At 45.0% G+C, this 20365-nt stretch overlaps 1 protein-coding gene across 1 annotated transcript; it reads right to left on the reverse strand.

Moving 5' to 3' along the window:
- Positions 1-559: 559 nt before the first annotated feature.
- Positions 560-12916, reverse strand: LOC130036916 (RNA polymerase II-associated protein 3-like). Its single transcript, XM_056128840.1, has 6 exons — positions 12861-12916; positions 7022-7144; positions 6127-6254; positions 2444-2565; positions 673-743; positions 560-565 (listed from the first exon to the last, which is right to left on the reverse strand). The coding sequence occupies exons 1-6, from the start codon at positions 12894-12896 to the stop codon at positions 560-562; spliced, it is 486 nt and encodes a 161-aa protein (XP_055984815.1). The 5' UTR covers positions 12897-12916.
- Between the last annotated feature and the right edge of the window lie 7449 nt (positions 12917-20365).

Consider the following 20365-nt stretch of genomic DNA (forward strand, 5'->3'; position numbering starts at 1 on the left):
GGGTGCTGTTTGTTTCTTTACCGACGAAATGGCATGTCGGATTTCGGAAGGGAGAACGTTGGGAACGACATATCCATCCTGTGGAATTTGGTATGTCGGCAAGGGAGATTAGAGGTCACCCCAAAAGCCTCTATCCCTCTCGGAAAGACTGGCAAGCTACCGAGAGTATTCCGCCCGAACGGAAGAGCCTGGCAAGCTATCCGCTGTGTATTCGATATGCCAAAACCAGTAACTACAACTGGTCTCATTCACCTGACCCTGAAGGCTTCACCGACATGGCAGCACTGAGAAGGATGAAAAAGGAGAGGCTGACAAAATCTCAAGGCCGACCTAGGCTGCCACAACAAAGGAAGACAAAAATGATCGTCTGTACTTTCAATGCTCGTACGCTAGCATCAGATGCATCCATCGAGGACCTGATGGTACAAGCGCGAATGATCAAGTACGACATCATTGGTCTGACCGAGACAAGAAGGCACGAATCTCACCATGCCGTTTTCGACACTGGAGAAGAATTGTTCCTCGGAACATGCGATAAAAGAACTCTATATAAAATGTATTAAAACTAGGGAGAAAGTCTTTACGAGGGATCTATGAAGTCTGTCAAAAGGCATCATCCAATAAAGTTAGTAAGAAATTCACTTAAGTTATATAACAAGTTTTTAAAATTACCTGATTAATTTTCCTCAGTTCATTCGTTGCTTCAAAGTTATTTGGTTCCAGTTCTAAAACTTTTTCATAATCTTAGTAAAAAGAAGATGAACAATTTTTGAAAGACATAGGATATAAAAAAAATGTACATCACTTGCTACATGTGACAAGAGGTCAAATGAACCATGATAAAATAAAAAGAAACTAGGGAACATTGACAGACCTACTGAACTTTCTACATTTTTCCCCCAAAACAGACCAAATCTACCTTCTCCCACCAGCCCCAGAAAGGATAGTGGCTTTTAAAAGTTGTATGATTTTTGATTGCAGTCAATGCCTCTTTTGCAAACTACAACACCCAAAAGGATAGAGAGAACAAAAGGGAATGCCCTGCCACAGAGGCAAGGTGGGATGGGGGGATGGGGGTGGGAGGGATACTGAGCCCCATGGTGGTGGAAAATGGGCACTGGTGAAGGGATGGGTGTTTGATCGTTGTATAATTGAAACCCAAGCCCAAAAATTTTAAATCTACAACTGTACCTCATGGTGTTTCACTAATAAAATTTTTTTTAAAAAGTTGTATGTTTTTGTTTTTGTTTTGCTTTTTGGGTCACACCTGGCGATGCACAGGGATTACTCCTGGCTCTGCACTCAGGAATCACCCCTGCCGGTGCTCAGGGGACCACATGGGATGCTGGGAATCGAACCCGGGTCCACCGTGTGCAAGGCAAACACCCTACCCTCTGTACCATGGCTCCAGCCCCTAAAAGTTGTATGTTATTGGGGATGAGAAGCAGTACAGTGGCTTAGAAGGCACTTGCTTTGCACAGAGCTGATCTGGGTTTGATTCCCAACATCCGATACGGCCCTCTGAGCATTGCCAGGACTCCTGAGTGCAAAACAGAAGTAATCACTGAGCATCACCTGGTGTGTCCCCCCGAACCAAAAAAAAAATGTATATATCAAAGCTGTATTTTATAAAAGCCAAGAAGCAGCAGAATCCTACCGGATAACAGCTTTACTTGGATTCTGTAATATACACTAACACGACCCCATTTTACCTGTGAAAGGGTTTAGAATTTACAAATAAAAAAGCGTTAAGAGCTTTGTAGGTGGGGGCAGAGCAATGTTCTACTACCTATTTTCACATGGGAAACTAAAAATCAGAGAAGATATGTAACTTTCTCCTGGTCATATAGCTAATACACGGTAAAATGACTATTTGAAACAAATTCTGATTGGTGTCAAACAATGTGTTCTGTTCCCAAACATCAAAATCCCGTTTAAATGACAAAAAATGGGCTGGAGCAATAGGACAGTAGGTAGTGTGCCTGCCCCAGGTATGATCCCGGGCTCCCATGTGGTCCCCCGAGCATCACCAAAAGTGAGCTCTAAGCGCAGACTCAGGAGTAAGCCCTGAGCACTGCAGAGTGCAGCCCCCAAACAAATAAACAACACAAATGGCAAAACAAGCATCTTTAGAACCCTAAGAGCACTTTAGATAGTGACTATGGGGGTCAAAGGGATAGTACAGCAGGAATGGTGATTGCTTTGCACGTAGCAAAACCAGTTTCAATCTCCAGCACCCCACATGGTTTCCCAATCCCTGCCCAGAAGTGACCCCAAAGCACTAGCTGGGAGTAGCCCCTGAGCACTGCTGGGGATGGCCCCAAAACAAACACAAATACAGTAACTATGGCTATCTAGTATTATTTGCATAGCATCTGTTAAATCAACCGATTTCATTGAAAGTTCGAAACTTTCAGATAATATGACCTGTAAAATATAATACCTGTTTTGGCATCCTCTAATTTTTGCAAAGTAAAGCGAGCAGCATCTCGTCTGGCATAAGCCTTTGTATAATCTCTATTCAAGGCAATGGCTAAATTACAATCAGACTCAGCAACAGCAAATCTGAGATTTAAAATAAAAAGGTGAATAGAAATATCATTAAACCAAGATTTTAAAATTTGCTTCAGAAATTCCTGTAAAGGGAATTAACTTCCTAAATGAAAGTTCCACTGAAAGTTTGTTTCCAATCTCCTTTTATTTAGTTAATCCTACTAAGAACAGTAAATTTTGATGGTTAAATTCTAGTAGCATTCTCTCTAAGAGCGGAATAAGAATGCTCATTAACATTGCTCTTAAGATACTAGAGGAGCGATAGCACAGCGGGTAGGGCGTTTGCCTTGAATGCGGCCAACCCAGGCTCGATTCCCAGCATCCCATAGGGTCCCCTGAGCACAGCCAGGGGGAATTCCTGAGTGCAGAGCCAGGAGGAACCCCTGTGCATCACTGGGCGTGACCCAAAAATCAAAAAAAAAAAAAAGATACTAGAGGAGGTAAGGTGGTTTTGCCTTGCACACGGCCAAACAGGTACGATTCTGGATCCACACATGGTCCCAAAGATGGCCAGGAATAATTTCCAAGTACAGAGGCAGAGTAAGTCCTGAGTACCACTGAGTATGGCCCACAAGCCCCCAATTGAGGATGAAAAAAGAGCGTCGGGGTTAAGGTGTTTGCTTGTATGCCCGGTTCAATCTGCACCTGCATATGCTCTCCTGATTACCCCAGAAGTGGCCCCTGTGCCTGATCCAATACCAAAAAACAAGCAAAGGAAAATATATATGCATAGGCTGCGAAACAGCACGAAAGAAACCTGTCCAAAAATATTCATAGTACCACAGTTTCAAAACAGAAAGGAAACGTGGGTCTCAAGTATGCAGGGAGGAAGGGAAGGGTGGGGGGCAGGAGACCAAGGAACTAAGGACCAATCCAGCCAACAGGAGGATGAACACACAACGGTATGCTTCTGTAAAGGAATTATCTAGCGCTAAAGAGAGAGCTCGAGAGGCAGGAAGTGCATCTGTGTGCAGCAGGCCCAGACTCAGTTCCCAGCAGCACAGACCTAGGAACAGCCCCCAAACAGAAACAGACCACCGGCAGCAAAAGAAGACAGTGGACGCAGCTCTGAAAATGAAAGACCTACCACTGTATTTGAGACATCTGTCTCTTGGAAATAACACTTATATCGGCAAGTCACAGAAGATGACGTTCGTGACTTTTGGCAATACCCACAGCACTCAGGCTATGCAACGCTGGGGAATCAAACCACTGCTGGCGTGAAAAAGCATGTGCTCAGGCTGGTGGGAGAAAGGGCAAAAGAAAGCAAAGCAATACAACACATTATTTAGAGAAACACACTTTTTCTTTAAATCAAAGAATGATAAATATACAAACTGATGGTTACCCGAGAGTGGGATGCAAGGATCAGAATAGGAAAGGGACTACTGAGGTGAACTTGGAAAATATGAATGTTCATGGGTGAGAGAGAGAAAAGGCAGTAGGGCACCTACCTGTCTTATACACAGCCCTGAGCAACCAGGAGTGAGCCCAGAGCACAGAGCCAGGAGTGAGCCCTGAGCACCACCAGAGGTGGCCCCAAAACAAACAAGATAAAAATAGCAATAATGCTCAACAGAGAGCTGCTACGGGATTAAAGTGCTTGTCTTGAATGCAGCCAACTCCAATTCCATCCCTGACATGGCCTGATCTCTTAGCACAGCTCAACATTGCTCCCTACACCAATGGGTACGGTCCATAATGTTCAAACTCTTAAACTGCGTGATGGATTCAGACTTAAAATCATTCCTTGTAACTGTCTGCTACGTCACAGCTATAACATTTTTTTAAAAGGTAAGGATATCATAGATTCCAAAGACCTAGACACACATGATCCAAATAGTAAAAATTCTGATACCAACACGATTCATGTTTCCAGGTAAGAAATAAAATAGAGGGATTAGAGGTGAGAAGTGATACAGGAGGGAAGGCATTTCTTTGCCTTGCATGCTGAGGATTCCAGTTCAATCCCCAGCACCACATACAGTCCTACCCGCTGCCAGCAGTCACTCCTGAGCACAGAGCCCCAACAGCCCAGCAGCAGTAGGTGTGGACCAACAGTAACGAAAATCAAACGTAGGGGCCGGAGAGCCAACTCGAAAGACTGAGCACATGTTTTTGCCCTGGGTAGATCCGAGGCATAGCATGAACTAGTGGGCATGCCTCCAAAAACAAAATAAAAAATAAGCTAGACTGTATTTTGTTGCTGTTCTTTTCCTTTCTTGTTTTTGGGGGATTGGGATAGGTGTGGGGAAGGAGGTTCACGACCAGCAGTGCTCAGGGGCTATTTCTAGCTCTTTGCTCACTGACAACCCCCAGCAGTCTTCCAAGGTACCATTTCCCGCCAAGGGCTGAAGCCAGGTAGGCCATCCCCATGCAAGGCATGCACTCAGCCTATTCCACTGTATCTCTCTTGCCCCAAAAATGTCTGTCTTTTTTAAAATGCCATCACAGTATCCCAATTATACTATCATGTTTTTCAACTTAAAGGTTTTTGATTCTTTAAAGTTGGAATGCCCCCATAACCATGCCACTGAACTCTGCATGAGGCTGTTTTCACTTGGGGCATCCCAGAGGGGGCCAAGTGAGAGCCCTCCCCGCCCCAAGGGACCCAGCCCCGGCAGCTGACCTCCACTACCAACTGCCACCACGCGCCAGGCCGCTTTCCACACACTTGGGCTGAGCCTCACACATGAGTGAACATATTCCTGGACACATCCTAAGACATTCCCTACCCATTTTCCATAATGACCGCACAGTTGATGGGGTTCAGACAGTAGGCAACAAATCATAGAGGGAATTATCTATATAGAGAGAGAGCCCGGCAAGCTACCGAGAGTATCCCACTTGCAAGAGACTGGTAAGCTATCCGTGGCGTATTCAATATGCCAAAAACAGTAACAATGACAGGTCTCATTCCCCTGACCCTGAAAGAGCCTCCAATACTTTGGGAAAAGACGAGTAAAGAGAGGCAGCTAAAATCTCAGGGCTGGGACAAGTGGAGACATTACTGGCACCTGCTCGAGCAAACTGATGAACAACAGGATGACAGTGAGACAGTGAAAGTTGGAATATATTTTACAATAATGAAAGTTAAAGAGTAAAATGTAGGTTAAGTTGTGGAATGACTTTTCAAAATGGAAGGAAATAAACTGCTGAAAATTTTATCCACTACCATTTCAGTGTGTGAATTACTCAACATAATGACTCAATTTTCAGAGGAAAACCTCAGTAAAGTGAATCACAGGGAGTGGTTTGAGCACATAAATGCTCCAAAATGCTTTTGAAGAATTTATAGAGTTAAAAAAGGTAATTTTCCATCTCTCCCATAAAAATACATAAAATTCTCTTCAAAAATATACGTCCACACAAAACATCAAAGACAGAGTGATAGTTTAGCAAGTAGGTCGCTTGCCTTGCATATGACTGCCCCAGGTTCGATCCCCAGCATCCCATATGGTCTCCTGAGCCCACCAGGACTGATTCTTGTGTGCAGAGCCAGGAGTAAGCCTACCACAAGGTGTGACAAAATATATATAAAAATACATTCACACCGTGTGGAAAACTCCTTACTTTTTCAATCTAAAGTATGCTGATGCTCTGTTTGTTGGTAACACAGGATTATAAGGATCAGCGTGCATGCCTTTGGTGTAGCATTCAATGGCATCATCATATTTTCCTTGTCTGAAGTATTTATTGCCCTATAAAAATCACAAGTCAAATATATAGTGGCACAAAATTCCAGAGTTCTTTTCTTCAGTATCATGCTTCTCTAACTCACTGGCTGTCTGATCAAGGCTAACAAGAAAGAAAACTAAGCAAAATCATCATTTTACAAGAGCTTAAACTCATTAGATAATCATTTCTTGGGTACAACCTAAAGGAGCCGCTGCCCAAAAAATGAAATACTCAGCTTGATAAACTCGTCACTGACAGTAACAGCTTACTGTTTAGTCAAAGAAAGTTATAAAAGGAAGTTTAATCTAAGAGATTTCCACCATTTTGAAAAGCAAAATGACTAGTTTAACAAACAATCAGACATCCCTCAGGGAGACTCTTCCAAAACCCAACCAAAGATGAACTATAAAATAGGGGACTGAAACATAATATTCATGACAAAGCTCAAACGCCAATTTTAAGTTAACTTCAGTCCACGACTAATAGTCCTGAATAATTTTCTAAGTCCTAAGCACTTCATGCACTAATATTCACTTATGTATTTCTTAATGTTCGCTTTATGGTCATAATCCACTGAGATTTAATAACAAAATTGAGCTTATTTTACAACTGGAGAAAGAAAAGGCACAAGTGACCCAAAAGCCTTTTCCCATACCAGGTCCCATTCCCCCAGCCACTAAGCCATCCTGCTGCCTACCAGACCCTGGATGGTTTTGAAGAAAGAAATCTTGGGATCCACGTTTTACACAGCTTTTGCCTCTGAAGGAAAACAAAGCAACCTAGAGAATACCTTTTCTTTTAAAGCAAGAGCCGTTTGTGAGTCTACGTGAATTCCATCTTCTTCTGACTCTGATTCTGGAGACACAGAATCACGAGTAGTGTCTTCTTTGTCAAGCTCATCCAGGACAGTGTCCTGCAATCACAAGAATCATGCCTATCATCAGACGACTTAAAAAATAAAGACAAACTCAAACAAAAAAGGAGAGATGGTCCTGGAATGTGTTAATTCAACAGAACACTAACGAATGAAAACACACAAAAAACTGAGGTCCAAAGGATGGTTCTGAGTGACTGAGTGCCAGTCTGGCAAGACCAGGCCACGTGTCCGGGCTGGTGCTGTCCTGGTGGCTCTGCTGTTTGGCGCCCACAGCCACGCGAAACTGAAGCCTGCGAAGCACCCACAGCCAGGAGTGGCCCCCAGGAAGCCCGTCCACGCTCACCACCAAGAATGTGCACAACTGAGGGAACTGACACCCAGCAAACACCTCAGTCGAGTGTGTGAGGGCCACAGGGAGCGATGCAGGCCACACAAACACAGCAGCCAAGCATGAGGTCGCGGCGAGCTATGCAGCGCCCACCGCACCACAAACAACAGGACAAGCACCACACCCAAACGCGCGATTCCTGGTCGTCATCATAACCAAAGGGAAGAGGGAAAATGAAAACTGATTACGGTCAGTGTGGAATGTTGGAGTTCCTCCCCACATCCGCCTGGGTTTCCTCTGGGCATTCTGGCTTCCGTCCATACCCTACCCATACGCAGTGGTCACAACAGGAGCAGAGTATCAGAGCACCCAGCAACACGGGCATTTGGTGCAGGGCTGCTTTCCACCTGGTGCCTGAGTTGCTGGGATAGGCGCTAGTTACCGTGACCTTGGAACTATAATTGGTGGGCTGGATATGAACGATTACAAGGAACTGTCTAATACTAGAGGTGTTGAGTGATCAGCTGATACTGTGACTGATAAGAAAAAGTGGTTTTGGTCTCCGATTCCATTCTTGTAGAGTTCCTAAAACCCTTGGAATTTCCTGATGAGAACAAAAGGTGTCTTTTGTTATATTGGATTAAATGACCCTGAGACAGTACCTAAGACAGGCAGCTAGTTGTCAGAACTGGAACCTTAAGTCCCATCTCTCTAATCATCAGAATCAAAGGCTTAGAATCAGTGATTTAATCAACTGTGCCTATGGAAAGAGGCCTCCATAAATCACTCAGCTCAGTGATTTTTTTTGAGGACACACCCAGCTTATACTCAAGACTAATCCTGGCTCTGTGCTCAGAGATCCATCCTGGCAGGCGTGGGGGACCATCTGTGATGCCGCAGATCAAACCCAGGTCAGTCGGGTGGAAGGCAAGCGCCCTCCCCGCTGGACTATTGCTCCAGTCCCAGGCCTCCATAACTTCTGAAAAGGGTAAGATTCAGGAAACTTCCAGGTTGGCTCAGGAGAGGGGAGACTGGAGTGCTGAGACAGCATGGAAATCCCTTGACCTTTTTCCATGCCCTGCCCAGTGGCACGCCTCTAGCTGGCTTCTTATGAGTTATCCTCATAAAAGAAAGAAAGACCCTCTTAACTTAGGCACCGTGATTTACCAAGCTGTGATAACAGAGTCTAAGGCATCCAAAGTTCTAACCCAAAGCCATCACCTGGGCCAGTGCCCCTCCATCAACATCCCTCTCCCCACCCACCTCAAGCGATGCTATTTGGAACAAACACAGAACTCAGTCCGTGAGCTGCTCTAGCAAATAAACTCAACTGAGAAGAAATCCTGACACTGACAGGCTGCAGGTGCCGTTAGCAGATGCCCTGGGAAGGGCGCCCCAAGCTGCAGGCGCAAGTAACATGGCACACGGAGGGCGATCTTTGGGCAGAGGCTTCAAACTCGGGAATCTGAGGCCACCTCTGCGTAGACAGGATCAGGACTGGGCTGAACTAGAGAACACCAAGTTTGATAGTGTGGGAAGGAAACTCCCACACATTAGAATGTGGAGGAGAATCAAAACCTACCAAGAAATTAGCCAACAGCAAACTCCTACATATGGTCCCTAACTCACTATTCTGTTCCCTAAAGTCTAAAGCTGAGGACAGTGTCCCTCATTTTGTCCTACTTTGTTTAGGCTTATAGATGTGATAAGAGAAACACCTGAGGGCTTATCGGAGGACCCTGACTGCCAGGACTCAAGGATGACTAGACCTTGAGATGTGTGCCTCAAGCAGCCAGCCTACAAGAAATGCATTGTTCTAGAACCCACCCGTTTGCAACCCACCCTTTCTTTCTCCTTGCTCTTCTGCTATTAAAAATCCCTCTTGTGGGCTCAAAGAGATAGTACAGCAGGTAAGGTGCTTCCCTGGCATGTTCCAAACCAGGTTTGATCCCACATACAGTCACCCAAGTCTCTTCAGGAGTGATCCCTCAGTGCAGAGCCAGGGGTAAGCCCAAAAACTTACATAACAATAATAATAAACTTGTATCATATTAAAATGGGCTGGAGCGATAGCACAGCGGGTAGGGCATTTGCCTTGTGTGCAGCCAGCCTGGCTGAGCCGGGTTCGATTCCTTTGCCCCTCTCAGAGAGCCCGGCAAGCTACCGAGAGTATCTCACTCACACGGCAAAGCCTGGCAAGCTCCCCGTGACGTATTCAGTATGCCAAACACAGTAACAACAAGTCTCACGATGGGAGACGTTACTGGGCCAACTCGAGCAAATCAATGAACAAAGGGAAGACAGTGCTGCCGTGCTACAGTGCTTTTACAAATGTGAAAAAAAGAAAAGAATGTTTCTGGGACACCCCCAGCGCTGCTCAGGGCTTCTTTTGGCTTGGTGCTCTGGGATCATTCCTGGTCACACTTGCAGACTATATGCAATAGCAGGGCTCCAACCCAGGTCAGTCACATGCGAGGCAAGCACCAGACCCACTGTACTATCTCTCTAGCCACAAACATTATCCTTTATCTTACATCTTCTTGAGGAACACAGCTCCTTATCTAAACAAAAACCCTGATCCTTATATAAACAATTGTTTGCATTTAATAACATCATTTTAATTACTTGTAAGTAAAAAAGGGTACAATAAAATCTGCTTAGTCTCACTGTATGAACATTAAAAGATGGACTGAAATTTAACTATGTGTTTAGGAGGATGACTATAAACATACCACCAGCCTACCACTTTAAATCCACATTTGTCCAACCCTACTGTGCTGACATATATGAAAACTAACGACCGTACGTCAATAAAGCAGTTGCGCAGATTTGAACATTTGAAGGAAATGGTAAAGAAATATCAGTATCTTAAAGGATAACGGAAATGACTTTAGCAACCAAGGCAGCCACGACACTGGCCACACAACGTGTCATGATCACTATGTGTTGAATGAATTAACAGCTATACAGAAAACATCTAAGAAATCATCTTAGATGATGATTTTCACTAAGGAGTATTATAAGAAGATACTAACCTCTGACAAGGAAAAGACACAAAACACTGAAAGCAGACTAGATGATTCATACTAAAAATGGTATGCTCTGAATTTATTTCCAGAGAAATTCATTCAAAACCAAAAATTTACTTCTCTAATACTAGAATCATACTAAAGTAGATGGGGACTATTTAAATAACTGTCAACTCCCTCATATAGTTGATTGGTCTTGATTCAATAAGAAAAATACAATGGGGTCAGAGAGAATCCAGAGGGCAGGTACCCACTTTGCACAGGACCAACTAAGGGGTAATCCTGGCACTGCAGACAGGACTCACCTCGCACCCCAGCACTGCCTGGCATAATCCTGCGAACAGAGCCAGGAGGAAGCCCTCATCACAGAGAGGTAGCACTGTAGCACTGTCCTGCTGTTCATCGATTTGCTCAAGCAGGCCCAGTAACGTCCCCATTGTGAAACTTGTTGTTACTGTGTTTGGCATGTCGAATACGCCATGGGCAGCTTGCCAGGCTTTGCCCTGCGAGCGAGATACTCTCGGTAGCTTGCCGGGCTCTCTGAGAGGGGCGGAGGAATCGAACCTGGGTCAGCCGAATTGGCCGCGTTCAAGGTAAATGCCCTACCGCTGTGCTATTGCTCGAACCCCACAGCTAGGTATGGCCCAAAAACCAGTAAAAGAAAAATGAAAAATACCACTACCTTGGAAAACTGGCAGGATCTTACAGAGCTTCTGCATATATAAAATGACTCTGAAAATCCCCTCCAGGTGCTTCTTTCGTCAAAACACCAAACTGGATTCAATCCCTGGCATCCTATCTGGTCCCCCACGCCCTGCCAGGAGCTTTCCCTGAGCAGAGCCAGATCTGAGCACTGCAGGTTGTGGTCCTAAAGTGCACTTCCCCCCACCCCCCAAGAAAAACACCATGAATTATCAGTATTAATATCAAACTGGCTCTTATCATTAAGTACAGCAAGAAAATATAGTCATTTAGGTGCTCTTTTTAAGAACCATTTCTACTTTACATATATATGAGATCCGTGATTCATAACGACGATGGCCTCCCATGAACATAATTCAACATTACACTCATCCCAGGATACACCTCCCTCCCAAGCCCACACTCCATCACTCAACTGTGTAGGTCAGCTCCCCCTTGGCTACCTTCAGCCCTTGGTTGCTACCTCGCTTTTTCGCCCCCATTTTGAGCCACACCAGCAGCGCTGAGGTTTTACTCCTGGCTCTGCACTCAGGGGTTACTCCCAGCGGGTTCTGGGGACCATAACCCAGAGGAGTCATGCGGTCCACTCCCCCCTGCCATGTAGCTTTAAGCTCACCTATGAGAGAGATCATTCTGTATCTAATGTTGCTTTTTTTGTTTTGCTTTTTTCATTTTTCTTGTTTTTCTTTTGGTCTTGGGGCCATACTCTGTGGTGCTCAGGGATCACCTGTGGTGAGCTCGAGGGATCATATGTGGTGCCAGGTTGCTGAATCCATGCAAGGCACACTCCTCACCTCCGGTACCATCTTTCTGTCCCTCCCTCTTTCCTTCTGACTTCACGCAGCATCATATCTTCTAGTTCCACCCGGGTGCTGCAAATGGCATGATTCTGTTCTTTCTTAGAGTTAAATGCCCATCAGAATGACAGTAGGAGCTAGTTACATTTTTATACAATACAGTACATTAATGGCATTCAATATGCATAATTATTTGATACACACTACATATACAATCCATATTTTAAGCTATTTACCCCGTGAGAATTATCAGTCTATTAGCCATTCATGACTCCTAACAAGTCTTAATATACTAAAACATTTGACACTTTTTTAAATTCAATCACCATGAAATAGTTACAAAGTTGTTCATGATTGGGTTTCAGTCAGACAAGGCCCCAGTCAAGACCTGTCCCTTCACCAGTGTACAAATCCTGCCACCACTGTCCCAGTTTCCCTGCCCCCATGGGTGAGTGTTTGAATGTGGATGTGAGAGTGCCTGTGTGTCTCTCCTCTTTCAGGCACTGTGGTCTGCAACGCTGTTGCGCAAAGGTTATGATATAGAAACACTTTACCTCCCTGCAGCACTCAGTTCTGGTCCCGAGTGATCATTCCCAACGATCACTGTCACTGTGGTCCCTTCTCTAGCCTAACTGCCCTCCCCCACGACTTATGGCAAAATTCTACCAGGGACCGGTCTTCCTGGCCCTCGTTCCTATATCTTTGGATATTATTCTCATACTACTTTTTTTTAAATATCCCACAAATACACATTTAAAACTTTTAAAATAAAACTTCTGGAATGTTGACAAGGAAGCAAGTCACTTCAATTTTACTATTTTACAAAACCCTTTAAAAACCATGCTTTATTTAAAAACGAACAGCATTGCCGAATGCAATACAGGGACGTCATTTACCTCTTCAGGAACCCCATTCTGTCTTCTGAGTTCCATATCCTTTTGCTTAATGTCTTTTTCCCAATGTTCTAAATCTCTCATAAAATCTTGTAATTCTTCTGTATTTTGTTTCACTTGAAGTTGCAATTCAATTGCTGTACTTGTTGAAGTCATTATGGTTTGTAGAGCTTTGACCAACCAACCTACGATAAAAACGGAATAGAGTGAGAAGAGAGTATAGCAGGTTAGGAGCCTGTCTTACACCTGGCTGACCTATTTTGTTCCCTGGCACCCCATAATGGTCTCCCAAGTCACCCAGGAGCCAGGAGTGATTCCTGAGCAAAGAGTTGGTAATAATACCTAAGGATAGCTGGATTGACCCAAAAAAAAAACAAAATAGGAGAGAGAGAGAGGGGAAACAGAATTTGGTTTATTTTTCTAAACCTATCTAATAAATTTTTTACTGGGTCATAAACGGTCAAGGCAGATAAAAGGGGGCCTAAAATATGCTGAAAACAACCTACACTACTAAATAAATCAATCAACATTTGCAAAAGTAAAAAAAAATTGTTTAAAACATTCGGACATCGCTGTGGGGCTGGAGCAATAGCACAGCGGGTAGGGCGTTTGCCTTGCACACGGCCGACCCAGGTTCGATTCCCAACATCCCATAGGGTCCCCTGAGCACTGCCAGGAGTAATTCCTGATTGTAGAGCCAGGAGTAACCCCTGTGCATCATCGGGTGTGACCCAAAAAGCAAACAAACAAACAAACAAACAAACAACACCATTCGGACATCCCTACAATGTAACAGGAATGAAAAGTAATGAAGAAAACACTGAAATCAGCAAGCACACACTGGCTGCTCACCTCAAATTCAAAATCACGTCCTAATAACCCATTACTCTTTTTTTTAACGCTGAACTCCTGTGACTGGCTCTATATACAGGGTCAAAGATGCAAAAGAAGTTGGACAAAGTCCCTTACTTGGTAATGAAAGCAAAATTTTAACAAAATCACACCAGGCATGTTTTCTCATTCTTGGGGTGAGATCTATCTCGGGCCAAATAAAGGACAGGCAAAAATTAGCTGGCTATGATGGCGACCTCAAAAATCCCCTGAGACACTGAAATGTTTGCCCAGGGTTAAAAAGTGATTGGACAAGTGGTTAACACGAAGTGACAGGCTGAGTGAGGAACTAGTTAGAGTGATGGGAGAGAAGATACCAATGCCAACATCTTGAAATGCAAGTCTGTGACACCTTACCTACAGCTCTAAAGCCACGAGAAAGCACCAAGATGTAAAATAAAAGGGAACTTTATTCTTCATATTGACAATGACAGAGGAGCTTGAGTGCTGGAGACATGTGGGTGTGTGATTGTCAGTAACATGGTATCAAAAGTTTGGTCGAGCTGAGTCTGGCTTGAGGGAGGGGGCATGGGGGAGAGGGTAGTTGTTAGTAATATGGTATCAAAACTTTGCTCTGGCTGAGCCGGGCTGGAACTTGAACTTTTCCTCTTAGAGTACACACTGGTCACCTGAGACCATCTGCCCATCTTGGCACACTTTGTCACTCTTGCCACTTTCGTCCAGTGAATACTACAAGCAGAACCAAGTGGAAACATGGAACTGATAATACCGAGTATCGCTTGTGTGCCAGGGGGCCAAGCTCTTGCCAGTGTATTTAGTGTGGTCAGAACAGAACCCCATCTCCGGGGAAATGACAGAAAGGGTGAACAACATTCCTGTAAATGCACAAACAAACTTAAGGGCCAGGGGTTTGGACTCACTCGGGGCCGGAGCAATAGTGCACTGGGATGGGCACTTCCCTTGCACGTGCTGACCCAGGTTTGATCCCCGCATCCCATATGGTCCTCTGAGTACTCCCAAGTGTGATTCCTGACTGCAGAGTGAGGAGTAAGCCCTGAACACAGCTAGGTGTGGCCCCCAAGACAACTAACTGGACTCGCTGGCTCTGTAGTCTTAGTCAATTCATTCCACTACCTTCATAGCACCCCTCTTGAAGAGCCCAGCAGACTACCAAGAGTATCCAGCAGGGCCTGGCAAGCTCCCCGGGGCATATTCAGTACGCCAGAAACAGTAACGACAAGTCTCACAACTTGTTGAGATGTTACTGGTGCCCGCTTGAGCAAACTGATGAACAACAGGAGGGCAGTGATACAGGGCCACAGAGCAGCTTGAGAACACAGAACTCAGTCTTTAGATGTTCTGTTTTGGGAGCCTGATGAGTCAGGAATCACAATTTTTGGAGGGGAGGGAAGCAGGGGGATGCTTCGTCCCACCCAATGTTGCTCAGGCGTGACCCCCAGCAGTCTTGAAGACCATGCGTGATGCTGAGAATTCTGTGTTCTGAAGCATGCTAGGCAGGTGCCTTAGCTACTGTACCATCTCTCTGGCCCAGGAATCATTAAAACAGGGTTTCACAACTTCAAACTGTACTACAAAGCAGTAGTAAGGAAAACAGCATGGTACTGGAACAAAAGCAGAACCACAGATCAGTGGACGAGGGTTGAATGTCCTTAAACACACCCTCAAGTATTTGATAAGGGAGCAAGAAATGTGCAGTGGAGCAAGGAAAGCCTCTTTAACAAATGGTGTTGGCAAAACTGGACAACTACATGCAAAAAAATAGGCTCAGACCTCTACCTAACACCATGCACAAAAATTAGATCAAATGTATTAAAGACCTAAACATCAGACCAGAATTCATCAGGTACATTGAAGAAAAGGTCGACAAAACCCTCCACGACACTGAAGGTAAAGGTATCTTTAAGAACGAAACACCACTGACCAAGCAAGTGGAAACAGAGATAAACAAATGGGACTATCTTAAACTAACAAGCTTCTACACCAAGAGAAACAGTGACTAAAATACAAAGACAGTATACAGAATGGGAAAGGATAGTCATCCAATACCCCTCAGACAAGGGTTTAGTATCAAGGATATACAAGGCACTGGTTGAACTCTACAAGAAAAAAACATCCAATCCCATGAGAAAATGGGGCGATGAAATGAACAGAAACTTCCCCAAAGAAGAAACCCGAATGGCACATGAAAAAATGCTCTTCATCACTAACCATCAGCGAGATACAGATCAAAACAATGAGATATCATCTTACACCACAAAGACTGTCACACATCCCCCCCCCCCCAAAAAAAAATAAAAGCAACCAGTGTTGGCATAGATGTAGGGAGGAGACTCTTCTTCGCTGCTGGTGGGAATGCTGACTGATTCAGTCTTTTTGGAAAAAAACATGTATGTCTCTCAAAAAATTCGAAATTGAGCTTTCATTTCGCCCAGTAATACCACTCCTGGGAATATATCCTGGAGATGCAAAAAATTACAGTAGAAATGACATGGGCACATGTATGTTTATTGCAGCACTATTTACAATAGCCAGAATCTGGGGGGGTGGAAAAAGTGTCCAACATTGAAGGTAATGGTATCTTCAAAGATGCCACGCCATGGCCGAGCAAGTGAAAACAGAGATAGATAAATGGGACTATCTTAAACTAAGAAGCTTCTGCACGTCCAAAGAAACAGTGACCAAAATACAAAGACAGTCTACAGAATGGGAAAGGATATTCGCCGAATACACACCTGACAAGGGGTTGATATCCAGGATATACAAAATACTGGTTAAAATCCACAAGAAGAAAACATCCAACCCCATCCAAAAATGGGGCAATGAAATGAACAGAAATTTTCTCAAAGAAGAAATCCAAATGGGAAAAAGCACATGAGAAAATGCTCTACATCATTAATCATTAGGGAGATGCAGATCAAAACCACAATGAGATACCATCTCACACCTCAGAGACTGGCCCACATTCAAAAGAACAAAAGCAACCGATGCTGGCGCGGATGTGGCGAGAAAGGGACACTCCTTCACTGTTGGTGGGAATGTCGACTGGTTCAGCCCTTTTGGAAAACAGTATGGACGATTCTCAAAAAATTAGAAATTGAGCTCCCATTTGACCCAGCAATACCACTCCTGGGAATATATCCCAGAGAGGCAAAAATGTACAGTCGAAGTGACATCTGCACTTGTTTGTTCATTGCAGCACTCTTTACAATAGCCAGAAACTGGAAGAAACCTGAATGCCCAAGAACAGATGACTGGTTAAAGAAACTTTGGTACAACTACACAATGGAGTACTATGTAGCTGTTAGAAAAGGTGAAGTCATGAAATTTACATCCAAGTGGTACAACATGGAAAGTATCATGCTAAGCGAAATGAGTCAGAAAGAGAGGGATAGACATAGAAAGATTGCATTCATCTGGGGGATATAAAGTAACAAAATATGAGATTAATACCCAAGAATAGCTGAGATCAGCACCAGGAGGATTACTCCATAACTTAGAGGCCAGTCGGGTATTCTAGGGGAAAGGGCAGTTCAGATAGAGAAGGGAGCACCAAATAAAGGGTGTTAGGAGGATCCTCCCAGGAGGGGAGATGCATGTCGAAAGTAGACTATGGACTGAACATGTTTGCCACTCAATGCCTCTTTTGCAGACCACAACACCCAAAAGGAGAGAGAGAACACAGGGGATTGCCCTGCCACAGAGGCAAGGGGGGATAGGGGGATGGGGGTGGGGGGGATATTATCCATGGTGGTGGAAAATGGGCACTGGTGGAGGGATGGGTATCTGATCATTGTATAATCAAAACCCAAGCACAAAAAAATAGTAAATCTACAACTGTACCTCATGGTGTTTCACTAATAAAAAAAATTTTTTAAAAAGTGTCCAAGAACAGATGACCGGTTAAAGAAACTTTGGCATATCTACACACAATGGAGTACTATGCAGCTGTTAGAAGAGATGGAACCATAAAATTTGCATATAAGTGGATCAACATGGAGAGCATCATGCTAAGCGAAATGAGTCAGAAAGAAAGGGACAGTCACAGAATGACTGCACCCATTGGTGGGATGTATCACTGTTTCACTATCCTCCCACTGTTCATTGATTCGCTCAAGTGGGCACCAGTAACGTCTCCATTGTGAGACTTGTTACTGTTTTTGGCATACTGAATATGCCACAGGGAGCTTGCCAGGATACCAAGTCACATAATAAGAGAATAACACCTAAGGAGAGTAGAGATAAAGGCCAGGAGTGTGGTCCCACGGCTTGGAAGCCGATCGCATATGCTGGGGGAAAAGACAGGTAGGATGGAGAAGAGACCACTAAGCATATGATGGTTGGAGGGGTCACTCGGGATGGTAGATGCATGCTCAAAGTAGGCTATCGACCAAACATGACGGCTGCTTAGTGCCTATGTTGCAAATCACAACACCCAAAAGGAGAGAGTGAGTAAGGGGGAATGTGTCTGCCACGGAGGCAAGGGGGGTAGGAAGGGATGGGGGTGGCGGGAGGGACACTGGGAACATTGGTGGGGGAGAATGGGCACTGGTGGAGGGATGGGTACTCAAACATTGTTTGACTGAAATGTAATCACGAAAATTTTTAAGTCTGTAACTGTACCTCACGAGGATTCATTAAAATAAAAAAATAAACAGTAACTGGCCACATGCAAAAAATTCAAAAAATAAAATCCATAATAAAGGGAAAAAATAAAATACAACAAAGTACAATAGGATTTCAAAACTGGAGAACAAATATAAGACAGATTATTTCAGCTGAAAGTGCACTGGCCTTGAGTATTCTCTTCAGGAGGCTACAGGCAGAGTGCTTTAGAAGGTTTGAGACACACATTTAGGTCCACTTGCTTACTGAAAGCTACAACCACAGTGTTTGGGGTGGGAGCAGGTGTTGTTTTGGCATTTTTAGGTTGTGTTAAGGGATCATACCTGCAGGGCTTGGGGGACCACACAAGGGTCAGCCACATGCAAGGTGCATGCCTTACCCATTGTGCTAGCTCTCCCGTCCTACACCAAAAGTTTTGGTACACACAGTGAGTCTATTGCTGGTGAAAAGTTTGTTGAGGGTACACAGGAAGAGATGGCAACATGGGAAAGCTGTGTCCCCAAGCAGCACAGCATGAATGGCCCAGCCCCGAGCCATCAGGCGCCCCCCAACCCCGGCAAATTCAGCAGCGCTGGGAGGATCCCCGCCCCACTAGCAAACAATAAAAGGCAGGAGTAAGCAGCGTTACAAGCCGGAACCATGATATAGGCAAGAAGAAAGGGCATTACATTGAGTCACCCAAGAACTGGGCAAAGAATTTTAGTAAGATCAAAAAAAGGATGAAAATAGGGTAGGGCGTTTTTGCCTTGCACGCAGCCGACCCGGGTTCGATTCCCAGCATCCCATTTGGTCCCCCAAGCACCGCCAGGAGTAATTCCTGAGTGCAGAGCCAGAAGGAACCACTGAGCATTGCTGGGTGTGACCCAAAAAGCCAAAAAAAAAAAAAAAGAATGAAAATAAAAAGACCTGAAGCTGGAATCACCAGCATGAATTCATCCTTAATAAGAAAGCCTGCTCCCTCCCAGAAAGTGGCAGAAGCGGTGATGAGCAGGAAAAGGATTCGTGGGGGGAGGATGTGGAGGTGGGTGGGGTAGTGACCACAGAACGGGAGAGCAGGAGGGGCACGGTATTCGGGCACACCCGGCTGTGCTCGGGGACAGCAAGCGGTGCCGGGGCCCACCAGGAGCATGGTGCGACCCCCGCGGCAGAGAGGAGCTAGAGCAGAGACAGGGACAGTCCTAGCTTCTGCAACCACACACACATGTTCTGTATTTCTGGGGGAGGGGGAGGGGCACAGCTCCTCGTGCTCAGGGGCTGTTCCTGGCTCTGTGTTCGGGAATCCCTCCCAGCAGTGCTCAGAGGGCCGTGGGCGGTGCCAGGGATCTCCCCCAGGCTGATCCCCGGTTCAATGTGCAATTAGGTCCGGGGGCCAGAGTGACAGCACATCGGGGAGGGCAGTTGCCAAGCATGTGGCTGACTCTCGTTTGATCCCCATATCCCATAGGATCCCCCAAGACTACCAGGGATCACAGGGCCAGGGTTGCGGGCAAGCTGGTAGAATTTATGGCTGGGCTGCTGGTGCCTGTCCACTCCCAGAATGCAGAACTGGCTACAAATTCAAAGGTTGCAGGGGCTGGAAATAGACACCAGTGTGCAGGGCACGTGCCATGTATGCAGCAGAATCACTTTCACATCCTGAATCCACAAGGAGTGATTCCTGAGCACTGCTGGGTCTGACACAAGTTCCCAAGCCCCATACCCCTACCGCCAAACACACAACCAAATAAAGGCAAAGAGGAATTATATGCCAAATGCAGAGGTGTGAAATCCAGCAGTATATTCTCAAGAATCATTTCTTTTTAGTTTGTCTTTGTTTTGGGGCTAAAACTCCAGGACTGATAGATAACAGGCCAGGCTTTCACAGACTGTATGATTTTACTCCTTTGGTATGTGATTTTGTGCAAGAAAGAGGAGGAAAAACTACACTTACCCCTCCAAAAAGCTTAATGGTGAAAGTCTGTCATTTTTCTCAGAGCCTACAACTACTCCTTTGCCTCCTGACAGCGTTTCGT

This window comes from Sorex fumeus, unplaced genomic scaffold, assembly GCF_029834395.1.
Source record: "Sorex fumeus unplaced genomic scaffold, SorFum_2.1 ptg000069l, whole genome shotgun sequence".
NCBI lineage: Eukaryota > Metazoa > Chordata > Mammalia > Eulipotyphla > Soricidae > Sorex > Sorex fumeus.